The sequence below is a fragment of the Anolis sagrei genome, chromosome 4 (assembly GCF_037176765.1).
Source record: "Anolis sagrei isolate rAnoSag1 chromosome 4, rAnoSag1.mat, whole genome shotgun sequence".
NCBI lineage: Eukaryota > Metazoa > Chordata > Lepidosauria > Squamata > Dactyloidae > Anolis > Anolis sagrei.
In genome coordinates, this window is record NC_090024.1 from 77,464,526 (window position 1) to 77,490,486 (window position 25,961).

Sequence of the window (25,961 nt, forward strand, 5' to 3'; positions counted from 1 at the left end):
GAGCCTCTCGCGCCCACAGCCGGAGTTGGGCGGAGCGAAGCGGAACGCAAACGACGTAGCCAATCATAGAATCAGGCACTTGGAAGACTCCTCGTGGGCCACTCAGTCCAACAACACCCTGCCTAGAAGCAGGACAATCGCCTTCGAAGTACACCTGACAGATGTCCGGTGATAGTATGATAGCTGGGTCCGGAAACTCCGAACCTTACGCTATTTCCGCTTCGCTCCTTCGGGAGCGCTGTTTGCGCAACGCAGAACGGAACACGTGACCGAGACATGGGGGCGGAGGGAGAGGCTGAGGTAATATAAGCCAGGCAGAACACAGATATTATAGCAGGAACGTAAGAGTTCTTTAATGGTTAAACCCTAACCCGAACCCTTATCCTAAACCAGGGGTCCTCAAACTTTTCAAACAGAGGGCCAGGTCACAGTCTCTCAAACTGTTGGAGGGCCAGATTAGAATTTGAAAAAAACCTGAATGAATTCCTATGCACACTGCACATACCTTATTTGTAGTGCAAAAAAACCCACTTTAAAAACAATACAATAATTAAAATGAAAAACAATTTTAACAAATACAAACTTATTAGTATTTCAATGGGAAGTGTGGGCCTTCATTTGGCTGATGAGATAGGATTGTTGTTGTTGTTGTTGTGTGCTTTCAAGTCATTTCAGACTTAGGTTGACCCTGAGTGAGGACCAGGTAAATGACCTTGGAGGGCCGTATCTAGCCCCCGGGCCTTAGTTTGAGGACCCCTGTCCTAAACCTTACCCTAACCCTAACCCTTACCCTACCTTACCCTAAACCTAATCGCTAAGCCTAACCCCTAACCCTAATCTAACCTTACCCTAAACCTTTTCCTAGGCCTAAACTCTAACCCTAAACCTTACCCTAAACTTTTCCCTAACAGTAGCAAAATTACAGTTATGAAGTAGCAATGAAAATAATGTTTTGGTTGGGGGGGGGGGGTCATCACAACATGAGGAGCTGTATTAAGGGGTTGCAACATTAGGAAAGTTAAGAACCACTACTCTACTTTGATGAAGTAGGATGCAGAACAATGGTTTCAAACTACAGGAGATTCCACCTGAACACGAGGAAGAACTTCCTAACTCTGAGATCTTTATTTATTTATTGTCTCAGGAGTGAACTGAGGGCCCAGTTGTAATGTATTAAAAAACACAAAGTTTAAAAACTTGGCAATTATATTAAATGCCCTTTGACTTAGAGTGCCTCTAGTATTGCTATAAGGAAGTTAATTATGCATGTGGCAGGGCTCAGACTGCATTGTAGTAAGTGGTCAAACAACAAATCTTAGAATTCGACCACAATGAATCCTGTAGGACCATAAGTCCCACTGGGCAAGGCAGCACATTCTCAACCTCGGAGGAAGACTTAAGGGACATCTGCAATGTAGTATTAGTGCAATTTTGATATTATTTTAACTGCCATTGATCAGTGCCATGGAATTATGGGAATTATAATTTGTGATGCACCAGAGAAGGCTAAAGGTCTTGTAAAACTGTAACTCACATCGTTTCACAGGATTGAGCCATGGCAGTTAAAATGGGGTAAAACTGATTCATTCTTTAGTATAGATGCACCCAAAGGATTTGAACTCTGCCTTCCAGAGGCCAACATTCAAAAGTGATTCAAAAGTATGTTCAGCATAGGGGCCATCTACACTGTAGAATTAATGTGGTTTGACCCCACTTTAACAACCATGGCTCAATTTGATGGAATCCCGAGTTTGTCATTTTACAAGGCCTTTAGTGTTCTCACCAAACTCCAAGAGTACCCCCCTGGGCAGCTTAACCAGGAAATCTCAAATGGATGGCCCCCCACGAGGGTTTTCCTCCAGGGGCAAACCAAGAATGGGCAACTTGGAAGTCCCTGAACAGACTCAGAATTGGAGTGAGCAGATCAAAAGAAACCCCCACCTTGTGTGACTGGAGCAGAACAGACAATTCCACATCTGTATGCTTGTCTACTATGCCCTGCCTCATGTACAGTGGAAGAATTGTTGGAGGCTACAGATTATGTGGTTGCTGCTGTCCGTTTTTGGTCAAAAGACATTTAGCCACTTGCCCTCCTTCTATTTTTATGAGTTTTATACTAATTTATGCAATGCTTTTGATACAAAATAAAAATAAAACCAAACTACAGATCCCAGGATTCCAGAGCATTAACCCTCCATCGTTAAAGAGATGCCAAATTGCATTAATTCCATAGTGTAGTTGCACCCTTAGTGTTTGATTTGCAGGCATGCAGCAGGTGGCAGTGTATGAAAAAAGGAAGCATGATGGAATATTAGGAAGCCAAGGATACAATTGCAAGCAAAAGGAAACAATTTCAGGTCATGTAGAAAATACTAACAAGAAGGCACTTATTCTGGCTTCTTCTAGGCTTTGATATGCATATACTCTGGTGCATATTATGCTTGAATTTGAAAAAATATCCATGCTATCTCTTTTGTCATAAAAAAAAGGGGGGGGGGTGTAGCTGTAAAGGTAAAGGTTTTCCATTACTCATAAGTCCAGTCGTATCCGACTCTGGGGGTTGGTGCTCATCACCATTTCTAAGCCAAAGAGCTGGCATTGTCCGTAGACACCTCCAAGGTCATGTGGCTGGCAGAGTGCTAACTATTGATCTCACATTTGCATGTTTTCCAACTGCTAGGTTGGCGGAAGCTGGGGCTAACCGCTGGAGCTCACCCTGCTCCCCGGATTCAAACTACGAACCTTTCGGTCAGCAAGTTCAGCAGCTCATGACCGGGGGCTCTCAAGGCAATGTATAGCAGATGGTTATTTCCATCCCTTGTCTGACTCCTTTGCTAAACCTTTACTTTTTCTAGAATGATTAAATAGGAGCTATCATGAGCTGAACTAGCTATTGATCTGCACGTCTTTGGGTTTGTCTTGTAGCAAAGACAGCTTTTCATAATGCCATCTCACACTGTCTTCTCCAAAATACCTAGCAACCTCATCTTAAAAATAAAACAATCTGTTGCTAACTCACAGTTACCAAAATGGTGTGGCTAAATGCTAACTGTGTTTGGTAGTAGCCCCCAACGGCACAGTGCATTAAACCCTTGTGCCAGCAGGACTGGTGACCGAAAGGTCGGTGATTTGAATCCAGGGAGCGGGCTGAGCTTCCATCTGCCAGCTCCAGCTTCTCATGCTGGGACATGAGAGAAACCTCCCACAGGATGGTAAAACATCCGGGCATCTTCTGGGCAACGTCCTTGCAGACGGCCAATTCTCTCACACCAGAAGCGACTTGCCGTTTCTCAAGTCGTTGCTGACATCGAAAAAAACCCTGTGTTTGTTAACAAAAAAAGGAAACCAATCCATCTTTACAGTGTTAATATTAATTACATTGGAATTTAGTGTTGGAATCCTCTCAAATAATTGCGGTGCCATAAATATTTCATTTTTCCCAATTACCACTAGTGAGTTGAAGTGCCAAACAGTAAATCATTTTGATGTGAAAGGCTGGAATCACAGGGTTGCTGTGAGTTTTCTGGGCTGTATGGCCATGTTCCTGAAGCTTTATTTCCTGACATTTTGTCCACATCTGTAGCAGGCATCCTCATGGTTTCTTGTCTGGAATTCCCCTGTTTTTGAGACATGAAACAATCAGCTCTAGCTAACACCTTCCATCAAAGGATTCCTATAGGCAGGAAGCAGCCAGGCTTTGAAGCTGCAAGTTTATTCAATGCTAATCAAGATTGCCAGTTGCAACATTCACACTTGCCTCCAACAGACAAGAGTTCTTTCTCCCACCTTGGATATTTCACATATATATATATAAACTCCACCTACTGAGTTTCCAATAGACCTCACAACCCCTGAGGATGCCTGCCATAGATGTGGATGAAACGTCAGGAGAGAATGCTTCTGGAACATGACCACACAGCCTTGAAAACTCACAACAACCCAGTAAATAATTGAAACACTAAATGGAAAAAAGTCAAATTACAGGCTTCCCACTAACGTAGAAGCTTATTTTTACAAATTATTTTTAGATTTATCCAGTCTTCCTGTTCTTCCTTTTCCTCTGGCTAGTTGGAATGTTTTTAGCAGCATCAGCATTGGTCGGATGGTGAGGGAGGGCTGTGGAAACCCAGGTTTTGATGCCAGGTTGTAACAGCATACCTTTAATTTAAAAAAGACAATAAAGATGGAAGTTGTGAGAGAATGGGATTGTTTTTTCTGATCTTATAATAACCATATGTGTCCACCTATAACTGGAAAGGCAAAAAGCAGCTGCCTCCAGGACCCCTCACTTGGCATGCACAAATATGCTAGGAGGAAACAAAGGAAAAGGGAAAGCAGACAAATCTACTTGACCACCTACCAAAAGGGAAGTCAAAACAAAGTTGGAGGCTTATGAAAGGGGGAAAGTAGTCCCTGAATGCATTTTGGAAGCTTTCAGATGTTTTCTAATTTCTTCACTGATGCAAGGCTTACCTGATCTGGCTGCCTCATTTTGCATGTGCATATTGTCAGTCTGAGATCGCATGATGAAACACATTGAACTTTTTCTGCTCTAGTTTGCGGTGTAGAGAGGAACCTATCCCTATTCCTTCCTTGTTATTTCTGCCTCTGATACCAATTTTTCTTTTAGAAAAGTAATACTATTTACTTTGTTAACGGAGGCATACTTGCACTCTAAAACTATTGTGAGTAATGTCCCAAGTGCAATTATCTTGTTTGTGCTTCGAAGCCGTGATGATTCTGCACTGACTGGACATTCTGTTTTACAGAAAGCATTTCGGTTTTTCTTGTTGGAACCTTTTAATTAACACCTTCTATCAGTGATGTTTATTTAATTGCATTACTATGGGTAATTTCAGCGGTGACACAAATTGAGGGTAATATATTGAGTTAATTACAGTGGCATTTAATTATTAGGACAAAGTTTACTTCAAAGCTGAATTGGTCCTATTTATATGTGTCTTCCATGGGACATAAAAACAATTTCCCGGAAGGTCTAACATTACTTTGTCAATTGTCCCGGTGAGGCAGTGTTTTAAACCACGTGCCAAACCCAAGACCCACCACATCATTTTATGTGGCCCTCCAGCTGCTGGACTACAACTCCTGTATTCCTCACCACTAGAGCCAATGGGAATTTTAATATACTTAGAATCATAGAATCATAGAATCAAAGAGTTGGAAGAGACCTCATGGGCCATCCAGTCCAACCCCCTGCCAAGAAGCAGGACTATTGCATTCAAATCACCCCTGACAAATGGCCATCCAGCCTCTGCTTAAAAGCTTCCAAAGAAGGAGCCTCCACCACACTCTGGGGCAGAGAGTTCCACTGCTGAACGGCTCTCACAGTCAGGAAGTTCTTCCTAATGTTCAGATGGAATCTCCTCTCTTGTAGTTTGAAGCCATTGTTCCGCGTCCTAGTCTCCAAGGAAGCAGAAAACAAGCTTGCTCCCTCCTCCCTGTGGCTTCCTCTCACATATTTATACATGGCTATCATATCTCCTTTCAGCCTTCTCTTCTTCAGGCTAAACATGCCCAGTTCCCTAATCCGCTCCTCATAGGGCTTGTTCTCCAGACCCTTGATCATTTTAGTCGCCCTCCTCTGGACACATTCCAGCTTGTCAATATCTCTCTTGAATTGTGGTGCCCAGAACTGGACACAATATTCCAGGTGTGGTCTAACCAAAGCAGAATAGAGGGGTAGCATTACTTCCTTAGATCTAGACACTATGCTCCTATTGATGCAGGCCAAAATCCCATTGGCTTTTTTTGCCGCCACATCACATTGTTGGCTCATGTTTAACTTGTTGTCCACGAGGACTCCAAGATCTTTTTCACATGTACTGCTCTCGAGCCAGGCGTCACCCATTCTGTATCGTTGCATTTCATTTTTTCTGCCAAAGTGGAGTATCTTGCATTTGTCACTGTTGAACTTCATTTTGAACTTCATACTTAAATCTAGAAGGCTGCCGTTTGTTCTGTTTAGTCAGGAGAGTGGGGTTGGAATTTATATACAAGGCGTGTGGATATGTCTGACTTTAAAATGTCCTTTAACCTTTCCCCAGCCCCAGAGCCACAAGTGCTGGTGGGTTGTGATTTCCATTGTCCACAATCTACATGACAGATAATATAAAGTGAGGGGAGTTATCATTCAATAACATGTGGGGACCCTAACTGGGTAAAAACTGAAGAGAATTGACTTTTTTCATGTCAGGAGTGACTTGAGAAAATGCAAGTCGCTTCTGGCGTGAGAGAATTGGCCATCTGCAAGGACATTGCCCAGGGGATGCCTGGATGTTTTGATGTTTTACCATCTTTGTGGGAGGCTTCTCTCAAGTCCCTACATGGGAAGGTGGAGCTGACAGAGGGAGCTCAACTGCATTCTCCCCAGATACGAACTTCTGACCTGTCGGTCTTCAGTCCTACTGGGACAAGGGTTAACCCATTACACCACGGTGGCTCCTTACAGAGCACTGACTGCTATGTAAAATACATAATTAGTTAGCCCTCTGTATCCACAGATTCTCTGTCCATGGATTCAATAGCCCACAAGGGAGATGTGGCCCTCGATGATAATGAGTTTGACAACCTCCGTCAAGTGTTTTTGCTTACTCTTGCAGGACACTGAGAATCTGTTGCAGAAGGCACGGCATACAGAAAAGTTAGTACAAGTGTGTCACACAATCACATGCAAAGTATGCTAACCAGTGCCAATACATTCTTGGCAGGGATATTGATCCGGACAGATCTAGATGAATATAAACAAAATCCAGTCTCAAACTGATCTATTTGTCAGGCTAAAGTAAGCTTTCTTTCCCTACCACCCTGTCAATTCTAGAAGTAGGAATTACTGGCCTTAGACCAGGGGTCCTCAAACGTTTTAATCAGAGGGCTAATCCATAGACCTTAAGACTGTTGGGGAGTCGGACAATAGTTAAAAAAATGAATTCCTGTTCACACTGCACATACTTTATTTGTAGTGCAGAAAAACATTAAAAATAATACAATATTTAAAATGAAGAACAATTTTAAACAAAATAAACTTACCAGCATTTCAGTGTGTGGGCCTGCATTTGGCTAATGAGATAGTCAAGTTAATTAGAGTTGTTGTTGTTGTTGTTGTTGTTGTTGTTGTTGTTGTTGTTGTTGTGTGCCTTCAAGTCATATCAGACTGAGAGTGATCTTAAGTCTAAAGTTTAAGGTAAATGGGTAAATGACCTTAGAGGGCCCATGGGCCTTAGTTTGGGGACCCCTGCATTAGATATTTCAAAACTGCATGGTTGGGTTTCCTTCAACTTTCATAGCAGGCAACAATTTAGTTGGTTGCTGAAATATTTTGTAATGTTGTTTTTCCACTGTCTGGTCCTCCAGAGGGCTGTGTTCTCGAAAATGCTGTGACCCTAGAGATTTTTCATAATACTTTTGTTTCCTCTCTTCAGTGCTGGTATTTAGCGGAATCTTCTTTAGCCAAGTTTTATGTGCTCCTTTCCCCAGAATTTTCATGAAATAACATCTACAAGAAGTACAGCCTAAATGCCCACTGTAATAAAATAGCTAATTATAATATAAGTTTTGAATATGTTTATTAATGTTAGTATAGGGTAAGTGCAGGCCAGCCTTAACTACAGCTGCTTGGTTTATGCGTTGCCATAGTAATGAAGCCTGCAGTAGAAATGCATCAATTTCAACAGAGCTAGGGAGAGAAAAGGGATGGAGCTAGCTGCCAACAGAAGAGTGGACATTTTAAAATGTTAGCCAGTCTTTAGCCAGGTGAGCTAAAGGAATGTTGGTTTTAGCTGTGTTAGAGCTGGACCAAAGGAGTTTAGGTTTTCAGTCTTGATATTTGGAGTGTTAATTCTGAATTAGAATCTCGCTTGTAAGCTAGAGGAAAGGAATTCCCAGTATTACATTGTTTCTTCAGTGGCAGAGCTGAAGTAAATAAAAGTGTGCCTAAGTGTCAGTCCGTGGGACTGAGGAGGAAATTGTTTTTTGAGTAATAAATTCACAGTTAGCCTATTACTAAGGTGAAGAAACCACAAGATTAAAGTTACCCAGTCAGGAGACTGAGAAAGAATTATATTTTAGAGTGAAGGAAATTACTGAACCAGGCTGGCAAAAAGATAAGCCATTCTGGAAGTTATATAGAAACTGTTTCAAGTGTTCATGAGATTAACAGTTAACTGCAACTATATAGAAGTACTGTGAAGAAAATACTGTGTAACCAGTACGCTTTGTGTGCTTGAGAATACTTAAATAAATATTTCTTTGTTCAATTTCTTACAACAAAGACTTGTGTCAAGTTACTGAAGTGAAGATTTACTTCAAGGAAGACGGCTGAAGATAATTTGGAACAGGATTCAGTTTATGGTATTAGGTTACACATATTAAAGTGTCACATACAAAGCATTTTAAAAGTCAAACCTCTCTCTTACAAATCTCTCTCATATTTAAATATTAAAGTACTCAGCTACACACTACCACTATCCTCTTCTCCTCATCGCCACATCTTTATTTCCTGTATTGACGTTCCACCCACTTGTAAGGCCAGAACCTGGGGGCAAAGTCCCAGTCCAATAAACTGCTGCTAGTGGGTTAGTGGAAAGCCAGTGTGGTGTAGTGATTTGAGTGTTGGAGTATGACTCTGGAGATCTGGGTTCAAATCCCTGCTTGGCCATGAAACCCATAGAATTACCTTGGGCAAGTCACAAGATAAGCAAAGAAGACTTCTCTGAAACAGAGAAACAGCTCTCAGATTCCAGAAATGAACACTAGTCTTAAAACCAGTGGTTCCCAAACTGTGGTCCACAAGAACTAAAATATGGCCCACATCCTTACCAGTACTACACCCTTGCAACAAGAGTGATTGGTCTTGCAAAACCCTCTTATAGTGCTGAGGCTAATTAAATATGGTGTTCTGTGGGTGAGCAGACGGCAACTACTGGATGGCATATGTTCTGTATCAGAAACTAGAGCTGATGTGGTTTATCCAATGCAATTTTCGGAATTAGCACCCCAAATAACCAAACCAAATCTAAAGCTGACCAAAAACAAATTCGGAACCCTTTTGGTACTAATGTTGGAGAGTGGTTCCTGGTCAAAAAAAGGTTGGGAACCACTGATTTATATTATCATTAAGTTTGATTGGAGTGGAGTCCAAGCACTGGGCTCAGTATCAGACATTAGAAATTGTTGACCATGGGTTTCTCCTTCCCCCTTTTCAATTTGGCAACCTTATTACTGTACTTTCCCAGGTGGGCAACATCAGGACATGAAGGAATTTGGGGCAATTCTCCCTTGAAAGTATTCACACAGTTTTTCAGTGCCAAACAATGTAATATACACATTATTCACTATCTCTTCAAGGTAGGATGCCCCATTAGTATGATAGCTCAAATTACTAACATTGGTCTAACCAATTTAGTTTACTAATAACAAAGCACATAAAATTAAGGAATGCTGGCATCAAGCATTTGCCATTTGTACACTGTTATTTAGAAAAATAGTATGTCCTAAAGTATACTGCCTTTTCATATTTATTAATTTCCCATTTATTAGAATACTGCCTTTTCCCATTTATAAATTGGGGTAAAATTGGAACAAAACCCCACACAACTAGTGTTAACCAGTAACAGTAATACATCAAATGCAGCTGCCTTACAAATTACTTTTTTTGTAATGGTTAACCACCCGCTTTGTAGCTCACAGCAGGGGGGCATTTTTTTTCTTCCTTCCTGAATGCTGAGATAAAAAGAAGAAAAATTCCTATGTGCTTTTATCATCCTGTGTGTTGAAATCAGAGTTGTTTTTAAAAAGACAGACAAGCAACAGAGGCATTGAGGCTTAGTAATGTCCTCTGGGCAGTGCAAGCCAGTAAAGAAAGAGTATTAGTTTTGAGATATTTAAACGTTCTGCTAGATCACCCCATATTTTGCTTCAAGTGTGAATTTTACTGGGAGGTCAAAGTTTTAAGATTGTTATGAAAAGTACTTTTATAGTGCAGACCTTTAAACAGGAAACATTTTTAAGGTAGTTCATTCACTATCTTTGAACTATCATGTGCTTGAACTACGATGGCAATTCATGACAATGTCACCTTTAATTTTTTTTGCAGTATATTGTAACTTTTATAAATTATTCATCAAAACAACTAAATATTATAATGTGTGGATTGATGACGTTCAAAGGAATATTTATGGGAGAAGCTGCAAATAGACTCAGTTCAACTATTTTGGAACATATTTTATTTTTCCCTCTAGCAAGGGTGGGTAGCATATGGTCCTCTTCATCTTTTTTCCAACTACATTTTACAGTGTTATTCATTTAAATCGATATAGTGTAATTTTGTTCCCAGTATGGGATTCAGTATGGGTGTTGGAGGAAAATTCTGAGAGTGCCTTGGACTGGAAGAAGATTCAACCAGTCCATACTGCAGGAAATAATGTCCGGCTGCTCATTGGAGGGAAGGATATTAGAGGCAAAGATGAAGTATTTCGCCACATAATGAGAAGACACGAAAGCTTGGAGAAGATAATAATGCTGGGGAAAATGGAAGGAAAAAGGAAGAGGAGCCAACCAAGGATAAGATGGATGGTATCTTTGAATTGACTGGTTTGACCTTGAAGGAGCTGGAGGTGGCCACGGCCAACAGGGAGCTTTAGCGTGGGCTGGTCCATGAAGTCACGAGGAGTAGGAAGCGACTGAATGAATAAACAACAACATACATACCAAAGCAGCTTATGATATAAGGCAGAGCTTTTCAAGCTGTGTCAAAACATGTTCATGTGTCAGTTGTAGTGTGTATGTGTGTCACACAAATATAATAGAAAATCAGCCTAATCTTGGAAATGGATATATTTTATAAAATATATAAATGAAAGGCATTCCTGAGATATATTCTGGCCTCATATATTTCATTATTCCAATTTATGTATGTGTCAGTATGTCTTATAAGGGATTGATTTAACCTTCAGTTTGCCAGTAAAACTGAATTACTGTGTCACGAAATGATGCATGTCTAAAAAATGTGTCTCCAACAAGAAATGTTTGGAAAGTTCTGGTATAAGGTCAAAACAAAACACCACTGAAGCAGTATATGATTCAATTTTTAATTAAATAGACAATACTATTAAATACCACTGGTCTCAGTGGTTTAAATCGCTAAGCTGCAGGACTTGTTGACCGAAAGGTTGTCATTTCGAATCCACAGGATGGGGTGAGCTTCTGCCAACCTAGCAGTTTGAAAACATGTGAATAGATCAATAAGTACTACTTCTGCCAGAAGGTAACAGCGTTCCATACAGTCATGTTGGCCACATGACCTAGGAGGCATCTATGGACAACACTGGCTCTTTGGCTTAGAAATGGAGATGAGCCTGAGTCCCCAGAGTCGGACTCGATTAGACTTAATGTCAAAGGCAACCTTTGCCTTTACCTAAAATTAAAAGGAATGCAAACATTAGTTTATACATTTACAGTATATCTGAGTACCTGGAATTCCTTACCATAAAGCTATATTGGCTGGAAACTTATAGTTTAATAATGTCTGGAGGATTGTGACCTACAGCAGTTATATCTGACCTTTTCTCGTATAAAATTTAACTCTCAAATTAAGCTTTATTACTACTTCTCACACAAATAACATTCCATTTTGTCTCAAATGCATCCTGTTCATTGCATCACAAAGGTACGTTCCAAAAGTGTTTTTTAACATTTTCATTTCAACCTTTCCCCACATCTAGGAAGGTATGACATACTGGAGCAGGAAAAGCAAACAAAAAGCAATGACGTGTTGACATACTAGGAAAATTCCAAAATTGCTGACCAATCAATACTGGGGACCAACCAAAATGTTCAAAAGTTGTGAGCAAAAGGGTGGTGGGCATTCTGGATGAGTGCTAATGTAATAATAATAATAATAATAATAATAATAATAATAATATGCTTGATTTATATTCTGCTCTATCTTCCCGAGGTGACTCAGAGCAGATTACAGTATACACATATAGGCAAACATTCAATGTATTTTATACAGTGAACAATGGCATATAATACACAAAGTCAAAGGTCTCCCTTTCCATCTTTGGTGTCTTGAGACAATGCTCAACTCTGACCATGGGGAATTGTTCTTGTTCCAATTCTCCATGCCTAGGAGCCTGTTGTCTGTAGACCCTACTGGTTGTGATTACCAGCATGGCTGCATGGGCACTTTTTTACCATCTTGTCAAGGCAGTACCTACTGATCTACTTACATTACATGTTTTTGAACTGCTAGGTTGGCAGAAGCTAGGGCTAACAGCGGGAGCCCACCCTGACCCACGACTTTGAAATGCCAAACTTCTGATCAGCAGTTTTTCTGCAGCTAGCGATTTAACCTATAGTGCTACCGCATTAGTCACAGTCCCAAATATGCATTAGTCACAGTCCCAAAGTGGAATGTAAGATGTAGGCTTAACTGGACTTGTGAGCCCCTTGATGGCATGTGTGTCTCAGGTTAGACACACACAACATAACCTTCAACATTTCACAGATGAAAACTAGGATTATATTTGTCCAAGCAACATCAGAGTGGGCTTACAATAGCAAGAGTTATTAATGGAGAAGACAAGATGGGAGAGGTCGTGGCAGTTTGCTTCTGCATTTAATTGATTTTAACCAATGGAGTTTTATGATATTATGTTGTTGTTATTGTTTTGGTGTTATTGTTTATGCATTTGTTGTATTTTGTGAGTTTGCACCTTTGAGTGCTTTGTGAGCTGCACAAAGAGATGGTGGCAGGGTACAAATACATTATTATTATTATTATTATTATTATTATTATTATTATTGTTAGAAACACAACAAGATGGGTCCACAGAAGATCACTGCTGGCTGTTGTATTGGATCACACATCTGACACTTCCCAAGTTTCTAGGACTGTGTGATGTATCAGCAAATAACGCATTCAGATCCCAGTAAGGTCACCTTCTGTAGCTGGCAATTTTGTCAGTGCCGATTGTGTTTAAGTGTAGGCAAGGTCTTTAGGCACTGCACCTAGTGTTGCGATCACCACTGGGACCACCTTTACTGGCTTGTGCCAGAGTCTTTGCAGTTCGATTTTTAAATCCTCATATTATGTCAGCTTTTCCAGTTGTTACTCTTCAATCCTGCTGTTGCCTGGGATTTCAACATCACAGGCGACATCATCATCATCATCATTTATCCACTTCCAAAAAGTACGCCCTCTTTAGGCATTTTATAGGTCCTCTAGAGCAGATATATATATATATATATATGCCAGATGTCTTTTATTCCAATAGTGTTTGTTATTTTGCATGGTTTCATGTATCTACCCAAAATCTGGTATCCTAGTTCCTGAAAGTATGGTGTCTATACTGTGTACAGAGATCCTTCAAGTCACCGGTCAATTTATTTTAATCCAATGGATTTAACTGAGTTTTCTTGCACAAGGTTTGGCATTGCCTTTTTCTGTAGCTCCCAGTGGTGCAGTGGGTTAAACCACTGAGATGCTAAACTTGTTGACCGAAAGGTCGCAGGTCCGAATCCAGAAAGCGGTGTGAGCTTCCGCTGTCAGCCCCAGCTTCTGCCAACCTAGCAGTTTGAAAACATGCAAATGTGAGTAGATCAATAGGTACCACTCTGGTGGAAAGGTAATGGCACTCCATGCAGTCATGTTGGCCACATGACCTTGGAGGTGTCTACGGACAGTGCTAGCTCTTCAGCTTAGGAATGGATATGAGCACCAACCACAGGGGACATTAAGTCCCTTTACCTTTAACCTTTTCTGAAATACAGCTTATAGCACCAGGTCATCCAGGAGAAATATGCACAACAAGACTGCTTCAGTGTGCTCTCAGAATTGAGTATTTAAATGCACCTTATATTCTCAATTGAGTGTTTTCAATAAAGGTAATGGTAATATATGACATTTTATAGCTATGATTTTTCCTGTTGTAGAAAAATATTGTGACGATAAAATATTAACAAAGCTTTTTTGTGTCAGAAATTCATTGTCTCTTCCTTGGCTCTTTGGGCCCTGGATTAATACACTGGCTGAACCACCCTTTTACAGGCCCTGCTGAGGACTCTCCCATAGAAGAACTAACCAGAGATGATCCTGCTTAGCTTCCTAGATCAGAGGGGAGCGAGTGCTTTCAGGGTAGCAGACAAGCTGTACTTAATAATAAAATCATAATTGTGATGATAATAGTAGTAATAATCAAGGGCCGGTTCTTCTATGGGTGACAGTTAGGAACAGTTAGGAAGCCATTGGAATCCAAGAGCAGTCAGGTTATGGCAACTGCCATCTCTTCTGTCTTTTTTCAGCAGGCACCAGCAGACTAACCAGGTATCCACTAGGCACTAGGGCCCCTAACCTTGTCTTTCAAACTCCAAACTATGTCTCTTCTTTTCGTCTTTCTTTTACGTGTGACACCATACCCCTTCTCCCCTGATTTTTGCTCTTTCCTGTCCATTTCTCATCTTTCTCTGTTAAGCCCAGCCATACTTCCTGTAACACCAAGGAAATATATCACAAAGTGGTGTAGCAGCTTAAGTGTTGGACTATAATTCTTCAAGACTCATTCAGCCACTGAAACTCACTGTTTAACTGTAGTAGAACTATGCCTCCCACATAACTACTGGCAAGTCACATTCTCTCAGCCTCAGAGGAAGGCAGTGGCAAACCCTCTCTGAACAATTCTTCTCAAGTAAACCTTATGATAGGTTCCTCTTAATGTCCCTATAAAGTCAGAAATGTCTTGAAGGCACACAATGAAAAAAAGCTTATTTCTATATACAGCAAAGAGGAATCTTGGGGGAATTGAGAACTCACACTTCCAGAGCACTTTTATAATGTCAAAATGTAGATGACTTGCTTTAGTGTAATCAATATTTGGGCACAATGTAGGTTTGCTTCTGTAGGATCTCTGTTCATAACATTTTAGTAGATATTTTCCGGCATTGCTATTCTTCACACTCTTTCACAGTTTGGAGCACATTTTGGTGCTCCTAAGTCAGGGGATGCTGTGGTTTTTAGCTTTGTTTTTATGGATTTTACCAGTGAATTTTTAATGCCATTGAAATATTTAATTCTTTTTAAATGTTTGCATATTACCAGATTTTAAATAGTATTGAAATGCTTTTCATGTAAGACGCCTTGAGTCTCCTCTGTGGAGAGAAAAAGTGGGGTTTAATAAACATAATAATAATAATAATAATAATATCACTATGTAACAAAATTTGAAACAAAATCTGTCCCTCATTTGAAAATATTATTTCCTGTTTAATTGTGTGGTACTTACTTTGAAAGTAGTTGCTGTACTCCAGAAACTTTGTTTTTTTGTGGCTGCAATTTTTTCACTTTCCAATATGCCATTTTTTAAACTTTCATATGCTATTTTTAACCTTTTGTGCAGACAGCAAAAAAACCCCAAAGTTTTTGCAGTTTAATAAACTTTCCCCATGTTTTTTTTATGATAGAACAAATTAAGAAATGACATTTGTAAGCCAAGAAAAAAAATCATGTTACATAGCAGCTAGACTGCTGACAGGAGCAGGATATAGGGAAAGAATTATCAGCTCCTGAAGCAGTTACATTGGCTTCCTGTTTGATTCTGGGCATAATTCAAGATGCTAGCCTATAAAGCCCTAAAAAGGTTTGGGCCTAGCCTACTTGAGGGACCACATCTTCTCCTATCAGTCTGGACAAGCCCTGAGATCATCAGGAGAGGCCCTTCTCTCGGTTCCACCACCGTCACAAATACGGTTAGAGGGAATGAGAGAGGGGGCCTTTTCGGTGGTGGCCCTGTGGCTCTGAAACTCCCTTCCCAAAGAAGTGCATTCAGCCCCTTTACTATTCGCATTTCACTCCCACGTTAAGACCTTTTTATGGAAGCAGGCCTTCCCCAACAGCTCACAATAAACAACCTATTTTTATTTTTTCCTATTATGATTTTTATTGATAAGTATCATAAAAGACATTAAACAAGAACAACATTGGACACACAGGTAAGTAAATTATCCTATACATTCCTATAATACTACCCCCCCCCCCCAATACAGCGAAAGTGGGAGAACATCAAATAGAGAAAGTATAAAGCTTAGAAAGAGAAAAAGAACAACAACAACAAAAAAGCTCCCCAACAACAACAACAATAACATCAACAATAATAATAAAGAAAGGGAAAATTACTCACAGCGAGGGCATAGAGATGCCAAATGGACAAAACATAAAATGAAATCAGCCTGAAGCCTATAAATATATCTGGACATACTACAGTTGGGACAATATCAAGCATTGCTGTTGTTGTTGTTGTTGTTGTTTTTGTTCATTCGTTCAGTCGTCTCCGACTCTTCGTGACCTCGTGGACCAGCCCACACCAGAGCTCCCTGTCGGCTGTCACCACCCCCAGCTCCTTCAAGGTCAGTCCAGTCACTTCAAGCATGGACATGTGAAAAATGTGGTCAGCAAAGAATATGTCCAAAGAGTCAGAATGGTTTTGAAGAGCAAATTAAATGGTGGAAATACAATCAAGGTTATCAACACCATCCCCATCATTAGATATACTGCTGGAATTGTGAACTGGACACAAACAGAGCTGGGTGATCTGGACAGAAAAAACAAGAAAACTGATGACAATCCACTACTCATTACACACCTACGTAGTGATGTCGACAGACTTTACCTGCCCAGAAAATCAGGAGGCAGAGGGCTTCTGCAAGTGAAACAAATGGTAGAAGAAGAGAAACACGCACTGGCAGATTATGTGAAAGGCAGTCAAGAACCAACATTGAGGGAAGTCAATAGTAGTAAACTGATTAAAGTGCAAAAGACAAAGAGTGAATACCGTAAAAATGCAATCCAGAGCAGAAGAGAAAACTGGCAAAAGAAGGCTCTCCATGGACAGTTCCTGGGAAAAATTAAGAGCCAAATTGACAAAGAAAAAACATGGCTGTGGCTCACAAATGGAACTCTGAAAAAGGAGACAGAGTGCCTGATTCTGGCAGCCCAAGAACAAGCCATTAATACCAATGCCATCAAAGCCAGGATTGAAAAGTCGATGACAGATCCCAAATGTAGACTCTGCATTTGGGATCTGACAGACAGACTACAAGCAGAAGCATAACACCGTTGCTCAGATTATTAATTGGAACTTGTGCCACAAATACCATCTGTCTGTGACAAAGAACTGGTGGGATCACGAACCTGAAAAAGTTACAGAAAATGAACACGCCAAACTACTCTGGGACTTCTGCATTCAGACAGACAGAGTTTTGGAGCACAATATTCCTGACCTCACGATTGTGTTAAAAACAAAGTATGGATCATTGAGGTTACAATCCCAGACGACAGCAGGATTGAAGAGAAACAACTGGAAAAGCTGACACGATATGAGGATTTAAAGTTTGAACTGCATAGACTCTGGCACAAGCCAGTAAAGGTGGTCCCAGTGGTGATCGGCACACTGGGTGCAGTGCCCAAAGACCTTGGCCTGTACTTAAATACAATTGGCGCTGACAAAATTGCCAGCTGCAGAAGGCCACCTTACTGGGATCTGCACGCATTATTCACCGATACATCACACAGTCCTAGACACTTGAGAAGTGTCCGACATGTGATCCAATACAACAGCCAGCAGTGATCTTATTTGCTGTGGACTCATCTTGTGTTTCAAACAATAATAATATAATAACTCTTGTGAACAAGTCACACTCTCTCAGCCTCAGAGTCAGGCAAAGAATTCAACACAATTTAAAATCTACAAATCTACAAGTCTACAAACAGTAAAACTTCCTCTTAACATATATTGCCTTAGGATATAAACCTTAGGATTGCCACAAATTGGAAATGAATGGAAGAGACCCAGCAACTGCTCTGTGCACCATGGAGGGGCTTTTGGAGGGATGGGGAGAGGTGGCTTGCTTTTCCCTGGCTTTTCCCTCTGTGGGTTGCCTTAGAAACAGCTGGGAGGTGTGGAGGGGAAGCAATTGCTTTCTCCCTCCTCCTCCTCCTCCTCCTCCCTTTGGGAACAGGAGCAGCCAGCCAGCAGCCAAGGGACAGAGCAGAGGAGAGCAGAGCATGAAGCTGGGACGCGGCGGCCACACACCCCCTTCAGAGGCAGGTGCAGGACTGGTGGGACTTTGCTGCACTCAGGTGCTGTTACCTGTTGGCCCCTTCTCTGTTTCACCCCTCTTCTCTGTTAAAACCCCCTTTCATGGCTTGCCCTCGGTGCCCTTTACTTTTTCTTACCTGTGTCTTTCAGGTCACTTTCTTTTTCTCTCCCTCTGAGGCGCCTCTTTTAGTGCTGCTGCTTGGGGAGATGTAAAAGGAAAGCGACACCAACTAGCGGGCATGTGAATGCAGGAGGGACCCAAAGGTAGCTCTAGGTCTCACCTAAGGAAGGAGGCACCAGTGTTGACTCGTGATGATCAAATACAGAGAGAAGAGAGAGAAAAGGGAAATGTGGGAACCTTATGATTCTTTCAAAGAGTGCATCTACACTGGTATGGGCAAACTTTGGCCCTCCAGGTGTTTTGGACTTCAACTCCCACACTTGTGGGAGTTGAAGTCCAAAATACCTGGAGGGCCAAAGTTTGCCCATGCCTGATCTACACTGCAGAACTAATGCAGTCTTACTCCCTTAGCTCAATACTATAGGATCCTGAGTTCTAATTCCCAGGATTCCATAGCAGCTAGCCATGGCAGTTAAAGTGTGATTAAATCTCATTAATTCTACAGTGTAGACCCAATCTCAAAAAGAGGTCTCAGCCCCCTTCTACATTGCACTATATCCCAGGATCTCATCCCAGATTGTCTGTTTACCCAACATTATCTAGCAGAGGAAACTAATATAATCCAGTTTTAAGCAGATAATCTGGGATTGGATGCTGGGATCTAGGGCAGTATAGAAGAGTGAAGTTTCTTAAGACAAGGTAGAACAGGTACAGTGGGTTCTCAGTATCTACTGGGTTTTGTTCCAGGATCCCTATATCCATGAGTGCCCAAATCCCCAAATATATGATATACAGAATACTAAAATCATGATGTGTTTGGGAGACTTTAAAAATAAATCAGTGATGGACTGGATGAGAGTTAATAAGTTGAAGGTAAATTCAGACAAGACAGAGGTACTCCTGGTCAGTCAGAAGATAGATCAGGGGGTGGAATTACAACCTGTGCTGGATGGGGGTCACACTCCCCATGAAGACACAGGTTCGCAGTTTGTGGGTGACCCTGGACTCATCCCTGACCCTGGAACCCTAGGGGTTGGTGCTGGCCAGGAGCACCTTCGCACAACTAAAACTTGTGCGCCAGCTGCGCCCAAATCTCAAGATGCCAGACCTGGCCATGGTAGTCCACACCTTGGTTATTTCCTATCTGGACTATTGCAATGCTCTCTGCGCAGGACTGCCATTGAAGATAGTTTGGAAGCTGCAACTGATTCAAAGATTGGCATCCAGAACAAGTGAGGGGGCCTTCTCCATGGCCAATCCCCACCTCTGGAACTTTCTTCCAAAATAAATAAAAATGGTCCCTTCTCTCCTCTCCTTTAAAAATTCTTTAAAGACCCATTTGTGTAATCTAGTTTATGGAGAGGAAGAGGATTAGCATACCTTACACACATCTTTGCCTTGACATTGGATACTTACCTCAGCCTGCTAATGTGACATATTATATTATGCTTTTTGGTTTGACTATTTGTGTTTATTATGTTTATTTAGTTTAACCCTCGGTATTGGTTGTTTCTAAGTTATAGTGAGTATTTTATTTCATGTTTTGCCTTGATTGTTGTTTGTCTCTTTTTGGGCATTGGATGTTTGTCATTTTTTTGTAAGCTGCCCTGAGCCCCTTTTGGGGAGAGAGGCAGGTTATAAAAAAAGATTATTATTATTATTATTATTATTACTTACTTACTTACTTAGGCGATCCCTCGTTGGACGAGTAAGATGGTCTTCCATCATGGGTTTCCTTGTGGGTCCGCATGTGGCTGTGGAGCCCTATTCTTGCTCTGCATCTTCTTCCGCAGTGAGGGCATTGGTTTCCAGGTGGAAGGCGGTCCCGGTCGGGGTTGGCTTGACGCGCCTTCCTCCTGGCACGTTTCTCTCTTTCACCCTCCACTCGTGCCTCCTTGAATTCTGCAGCACTGCTGGTCACAGCTGACCTCCAGCTGGAGCGCTCAAGGGCCAGGGCCTCCCAGTTCTCAGTGTCTATGCCAGAGTTTTTAAGGTTGGCTTTGAGCCCATCCACCAACATTCCGTTTTCCGTTCTTGAGTTCGGAGTAGAGCAACTGCTTTGGGAGACGGTGGTCAGGCATCCGGACAACGTGGCCTGTCCAGCGGAGTTGATGTTGGAGGACCATTGCTTCAATGCTGGTGGTCTTTGCTTCCTCCAGCACGCTGACGTTTGTCCGCTTGTCTTCCCAGGAGATTTGCAGGATTTTCCGGAGGCAGCGCTGATGGAATCGTTCCAGGAGCTGCATGTGATGTCTGTAGACAGTCCACGTCTCACAGGCATATAGCAGGGTTGGGAGGACAATAGCTTTATAGACAAGCACCTTGGTCTCCCTACGGATGTCCCGGTCCTCAAACACTCTCTGCTTCATTCTGGAAAATGCTGCACTGGCAGAGCTCAGGCGGTGTTGTATTTCGGCGTCGATGTTGACTTTGGTGGAGAGGTGGCTGCCAAGGTAGCGGAAATGGTCGACATTTTCTAATGTTACGCCATTAAGCTGTATCTCTGGCATTGGAGAGGGGGCGGCTGGTGACTGCTGGAACAGCACTTTGGTTTTCTCGATGTTCAGTGACAGGCCAAGCTTTGTGTATGCTTCTGCAAAGGTGTTGAGAGTGGCTTGTAGATCTTCTTCTGTATGCGCACAGACGACATTGTCATCAGCATACTGGAGTTCTATAACAGATGTTGTTGTGACCTTGGTTTTGGCTTTCAGTCTGCTGAGGTTAAATAGCTTGCCGTCTGTCCGATAGATGATTTCCACTCCGGTGGGAAGCTTCCCATCAACAAGGTGTAGTATCATGTCTCTTTTTGGGCATTGGATGTTTGTCATTTTTTTGTAAGCTGCCCTGAGCCCCTTTTGGGGAGAGAGGCAGGTTATAAAAAAAGATTATTATTATTATTATTATTATTATTATTATTATTATTATATGTTGTAGACCAAGGGTCCTCAAACTTTTTAAACAGAGGGCCAGGTCACAGTCCCTCAAACTGTTGGAGGGCCGGATTATAATTTGAAAAAAACATGAACGAATTCCTATGCACACTGCACATACCTTATTTGTAGTGTAAAAAAACCACTTAAACAATACAAGAACAATTAAAAAATATATAAACTTATTTGTATTTCAGTGGGAAGCGTGGGCCTGCTTTTGGCTGATGTGATAGGATTGTTGTTGTTGTTGTTGTTGTTGTTGTGTGCTTTCAAGTTGTTTCAGACTTAGGTTGACCCTGAGTGAGGGCTAGGTAAATGACCTTGGAGGGCCGTATCTGGCCCTGACCCCTGACCTAGAGGCTCAATTAGTAAAGCAAATGAGAGAAGTGACAGTAGGAAAAACAGTGATTTACAAACAGATTATACAACATACAGAGACAGTAACAATCACAGTAGACGGGGGGGGGGGGGGGGTTTGAAAATTTTGGGTGGGTTTTGAAAATTTCAGGGGGGGGTTTTGAAAATTTGGGGGGGGGAGTTTGAAAATTTGGGGGGGGGGGGTTTGAAACCTGCCTCCTAGCTCACACTGAAGCAAAGAGCACAGCAGGGGGCAGAGCAGCCTTCAATAGCCTGCAGCTCCGTCCCTGTGAACCACCTCCACCAAGTCTGGCCTCCTTAATGAGAGCATTCAACACCCGCCCCCCCCCCCCACTTGGTTGCTTTGCTACATCGGCTATTGCTGCAAGTAATGACAGTGTGAATAAATTGTCAATATTTGCTTGAGATAGTGCTTGCAGTTCTGGAGGGACTCTTAATTTTTTGCGTCTCATAGACTTCGCATGGGGTTAAAATTCATGAGTAAACCAGTTTTTTTTTTAACCTGAACATTTTCCGGGGGGGGTGTGTTAACCCCTAACCCCCCCCCCCCCCGGCAACAGGCCTGACAGTAGACAATACATTCCCTCCATCCCCGCATCTGTGAACCCACCACCTTGAACTTCGATCCATGCTCACTCTGATACCTGTACCCTGTAATACCTACCCATATAAGTTCCTTAAATACTTCCCCTTGCAGCATTCTCAAAAGTCAACTTTTGCCTTCTTTCCAAAATATGTGAAGGCCAGCTACTATGTCCATTAGACACCTTGACCATTGTATATAATCTATTACTTTTTCTCTCCAGTATCTCTTTCTCCTTTCCATCATTTCTCTAGAACCATTATTAGTGTGGCAAAGCTGTATTGGCATAATTATCTTCCTGATTTATAACCTCTCTAAATAGATCTAGAAGGCACATTACTGGGCTTTTCTTGACTTTGTTGATGAGCATGTTATTTGTTTCCATAACTATACCTTTCCTAAATTTTGAGATTATCAGGCTTGACAACCAGACATGGAAAAAATATCCCCCAGTGGCCCTCCAAGGTCATTTACCCGGCCCTTAGTTTGAGGACCCCTATTGTAGATAGTTGGGTTGGGTCTGTGGATGCTGAATCCATGGTCATAGAGGGACAACAATGCAAGTCCCAAACAACCTGAAGCTAATGTTTCTCCAGGAGAAATTGCAAAGTGGGACATGAAGGTTACACAGATGGATAGGTATTGAAAAAATGGTTTATGGGACATAGCTGTGTGTGTAGAGGGTTAATGAAACCCAGACCTTTCAATTTAAGACTTCGCATAACATTCTAAAATGGATAAGAAGGACATCTTTGAAGAGGACCTTTGCCTGCCCTCCTTCCCTCCCATTAAAAAATGTATGGGTTCAACTGATTCCTGTACTGGAAATCACCAGTATCCAGCTCCTGGGTGATATGAAGTAGTACTGTAATGAGAATGTTTCTGAAAACGTGCAAAGAGCTTTCATTTTACCAATGAATAACCACAAGCAGGATGCATGCGTGTGTGGCAGATGGGGCTTGTGGTCAGAAAGTGTGGTCTTGTGTCAGGATTGAGCCTTTGGGACCTTTTGCTGTGTAAATTAATAACTGGAGAATCTGCTTCCTAAGGTAATGGGAGAGTGTGTCTGAGTCCTGGAGAATGCGTAGTTAGGTGGATTCAATGAAAGTGTAGTTTTGGTAGTGTGGTTGTAGCTAGATCATCACTCCCAGGAGAAAAAGATAAGCATGAGAGATTACATCCAAAGGTGATAGAATCATGATAACAATAGCACTATATCTCTGCTGGCCTCTCACTACATAATGGCAATATTTCTATACCACTTTAACTGCCTTGACTCCATCCTGTGGAATCTTGGGATTTGTAGTTTAGTGAGGTTTTTTGACTTTACAGCTAGATATTTATTTCAAGATGTTTCTGACATGGTCACTCTATGGTAACCCTCTTACAGGGGTTTCATGGCAAGATTTGCTCAGAGAGGCAAATCTCAGAGGGGCAAAGCCTGCTCTAAGGCTAAGAGCATGTGTTCCAATGGGTCGTCCATTGAAATGGGTCACCCAAGGACATCCAATGAGCTTCCATAGCTGTGCAAGAATTTGAACCCTAGTCTCCAAAACCATAGTCTAACGCTCAAACCACTACACCACACTGGCTTTTTCTAGTTTATAGTGTGAAAAACATCATGCATCTTTGTATGTATCTAGATCAAACTTGGAAAAAAGGAGCCATAGTGGTGCAATGGGTTAAACTCTTGTGCCAGCTGAACTGCTGTCCTGAAGGTTGGGTTGCTGACCTGAAAGTTGCCGATTTAAATCTGTGAGACAGAGTGAACTCCCATCTGTCAGCTATAGCTTGTGGGGACATGAGAGAAGCCTCCCAGCAGAATGGTAACACATCCAGGCATTCCCTGGGCATCGTCTCTGTAAACAGCCAATTATCTCACACCAGAAGCGACTTGCAGTATGTTCTCATTTTAAAAACTTGGAAAAATTTCCTTTTCTAGCTTTGTAAACGGAAGGACCATCTTTTCCCTTCTAAAAAAGATACCAAGTGAGGTTGCACCTCTTCTAATACTTGCAGATTTGCCCCCTCCCTTTCTGTATGATATTCTTTATCTGCATCTAAACAAGCGCAATTCACCCATTACATGAGGATTGTACATTTTAATTTTGTTGTATCTCTGAGATAAAGGGGATCAAAAAATCTGTTAGGGAAACAGCAGGAAAACTTGTGATTATTCATTTCTCTGTCCTATGCTGTTATTTTCTCTCCACACTGAGTGAAATGTTGCTTGCTGAAAGTTATGATAAACAGTTATTGTTTGCCTGTCAATATTTGATAATGCTCCTCCTCTATCCTGTTACCTCTGCGGCCCCTTCAACACTCCCATATAACCCAAATCATCAAATCAAATAACCCACCTTACCTGCTTTGAACTAGATTATATGAGTATACACTGCCATATAATCCAGTTCAAAGCAGAAAATCTGGATTTTATATGGCAATGTAGAAGGTTAATTTGGGATATTGTGATCTTGCTGACCAGGGGCCCTTCCACATAGCCATATAACCAAGAATATCAAGGCAGATAATCCACAATATCTGCTTTGAACTGCGTTGTCTGAGTCCATACTGCCAAATAACTCAGTTCAAAGCAGTTAATGTGGGATTTTATCCAGCTGTGTGGACAGGGGAAAGGAGAAATAGAAGATAAAGATCAAAGAAAAGGGACAAGTGTAAAGATACTTGAGTAGAAAACATTTTGACAATTCTAGATACTACAAAATTGGGTTTTCGTGAGTCCAGTGATTTCAATGAAAAGACTCTAAAGACTGGGAAATAGAGTGAGCTCTTTGCTAGGCTTGGTTTTTCTTTCATGCATCGATAGTTCATGTGAGTATGTAGAAAAAAGAAACTCAAGTTGACTTTCCCATTCTCAAGAGAGTGGCGTGAACTAGTTGCCTAGCAGAAGTTGCTCTTTAACTGTATTGGAACTGAACCCTTAGGGACACACCAAGAAAGCACTTCTCTGGTTCTTTAGGGAGAGAGATTGCATTGATGGCAGTTCTTGTGTGTCCACCTTGCTGGTTGTGAATTAGAAATTTGAACAAGTCTGTAGGAGAGAGATTCAGAGAAAACATAACCTCGTGCTTTTTGGTCCAGCAGGTGTGCAGTCCAAATAATCTACTGGAAGCAGGAACCTGAAGAGGGGATTTGACTTTCAGCAATGAGTAGTCCCAATGCCAAGCCAACATGCCTGTCGCAGCCAGTGGTGAAGAGTGTGATGGTGTATCGCAATGGGGACCCCTTTTTCACTGGGCGCCGTGTCGTCATCCACGAGAAGAAAATGTCTAGTTTTGACGTTTTCCTAAAAGAAGTGACTGGTGGAGTGAATGCTTCTTTTGGGGCCGTGCGGAATATTTACACACCCCGCTGTGGACACCGTATCCGGCAACTAGATGAAATTCAGAGTGGAGAGCATTATGTTGCTGGTGGTCGGGAGGCCTTCAAAAAACTCAAGTGAGTAGCAGTGCTTGGAAGAGACCTCTAAAATAGCCTAGAAACGATGTGATCATTTAAATGATCGTAACCAAGCATTTGTAACCCAGTGACACACTATTACTTTTCATTAGGAGAGACAAAGGAAAATGAAGATTATTATTAATAGGTTAGGAATAGAGAGTTTCAAAGTTTAAAAAGTTCCTCAATTCTCCTCCAACTGTTCCTTACCATCCAGTTCTGCATATTTTGTTATCCAAATTATTTCTCCCAGCTCTGTGAGAAAAGCAAAGTACAAATAACAACAACAACAACAACTGCAAAGACTCTGGCACAAGCCAGTAAAGGTGGTCCCAGTGGTGATCAGCACGCTGGGTGCAGTGCCTAAACACCTTGGCCAG

At 41.7% G+C, this 25,961-nt stretch overlaps 1 protein-coding gene across 2 annotated transcripts in view; it reads left to right on the forward strand.

Moving 5' to 3' along the window:
* Positions 1-58: 58 nt before the first annotated feature.
* DCDC2 (doublecortin domain containing 2) overlaps positions 59-25,961 on the forward strand; it is a 77,866-nt gene continuing 51,963 nt past the window's right edge. Inside the window, exons 1-2 of one of the 2 annotated variants that reach the window (XM_067467495.1) lie at positions 59-300; positions 25,228-25,581. In XM_067467495.1, coding sequence (XP_067323596.1) covers positions 25,289-25,581 — 293 coding nt within the window. In that variant the 5' untranslated portion in view covers positions 59-300; positions 25,228-25,288. Of the gene's footprint in view, positions 301-18,035; positions 18,152-25,227; positions 25,582-25,961 lie in introns of those variants that run through there. The other variant, XM_060774902.2, reaches the window with a different exon arrangement.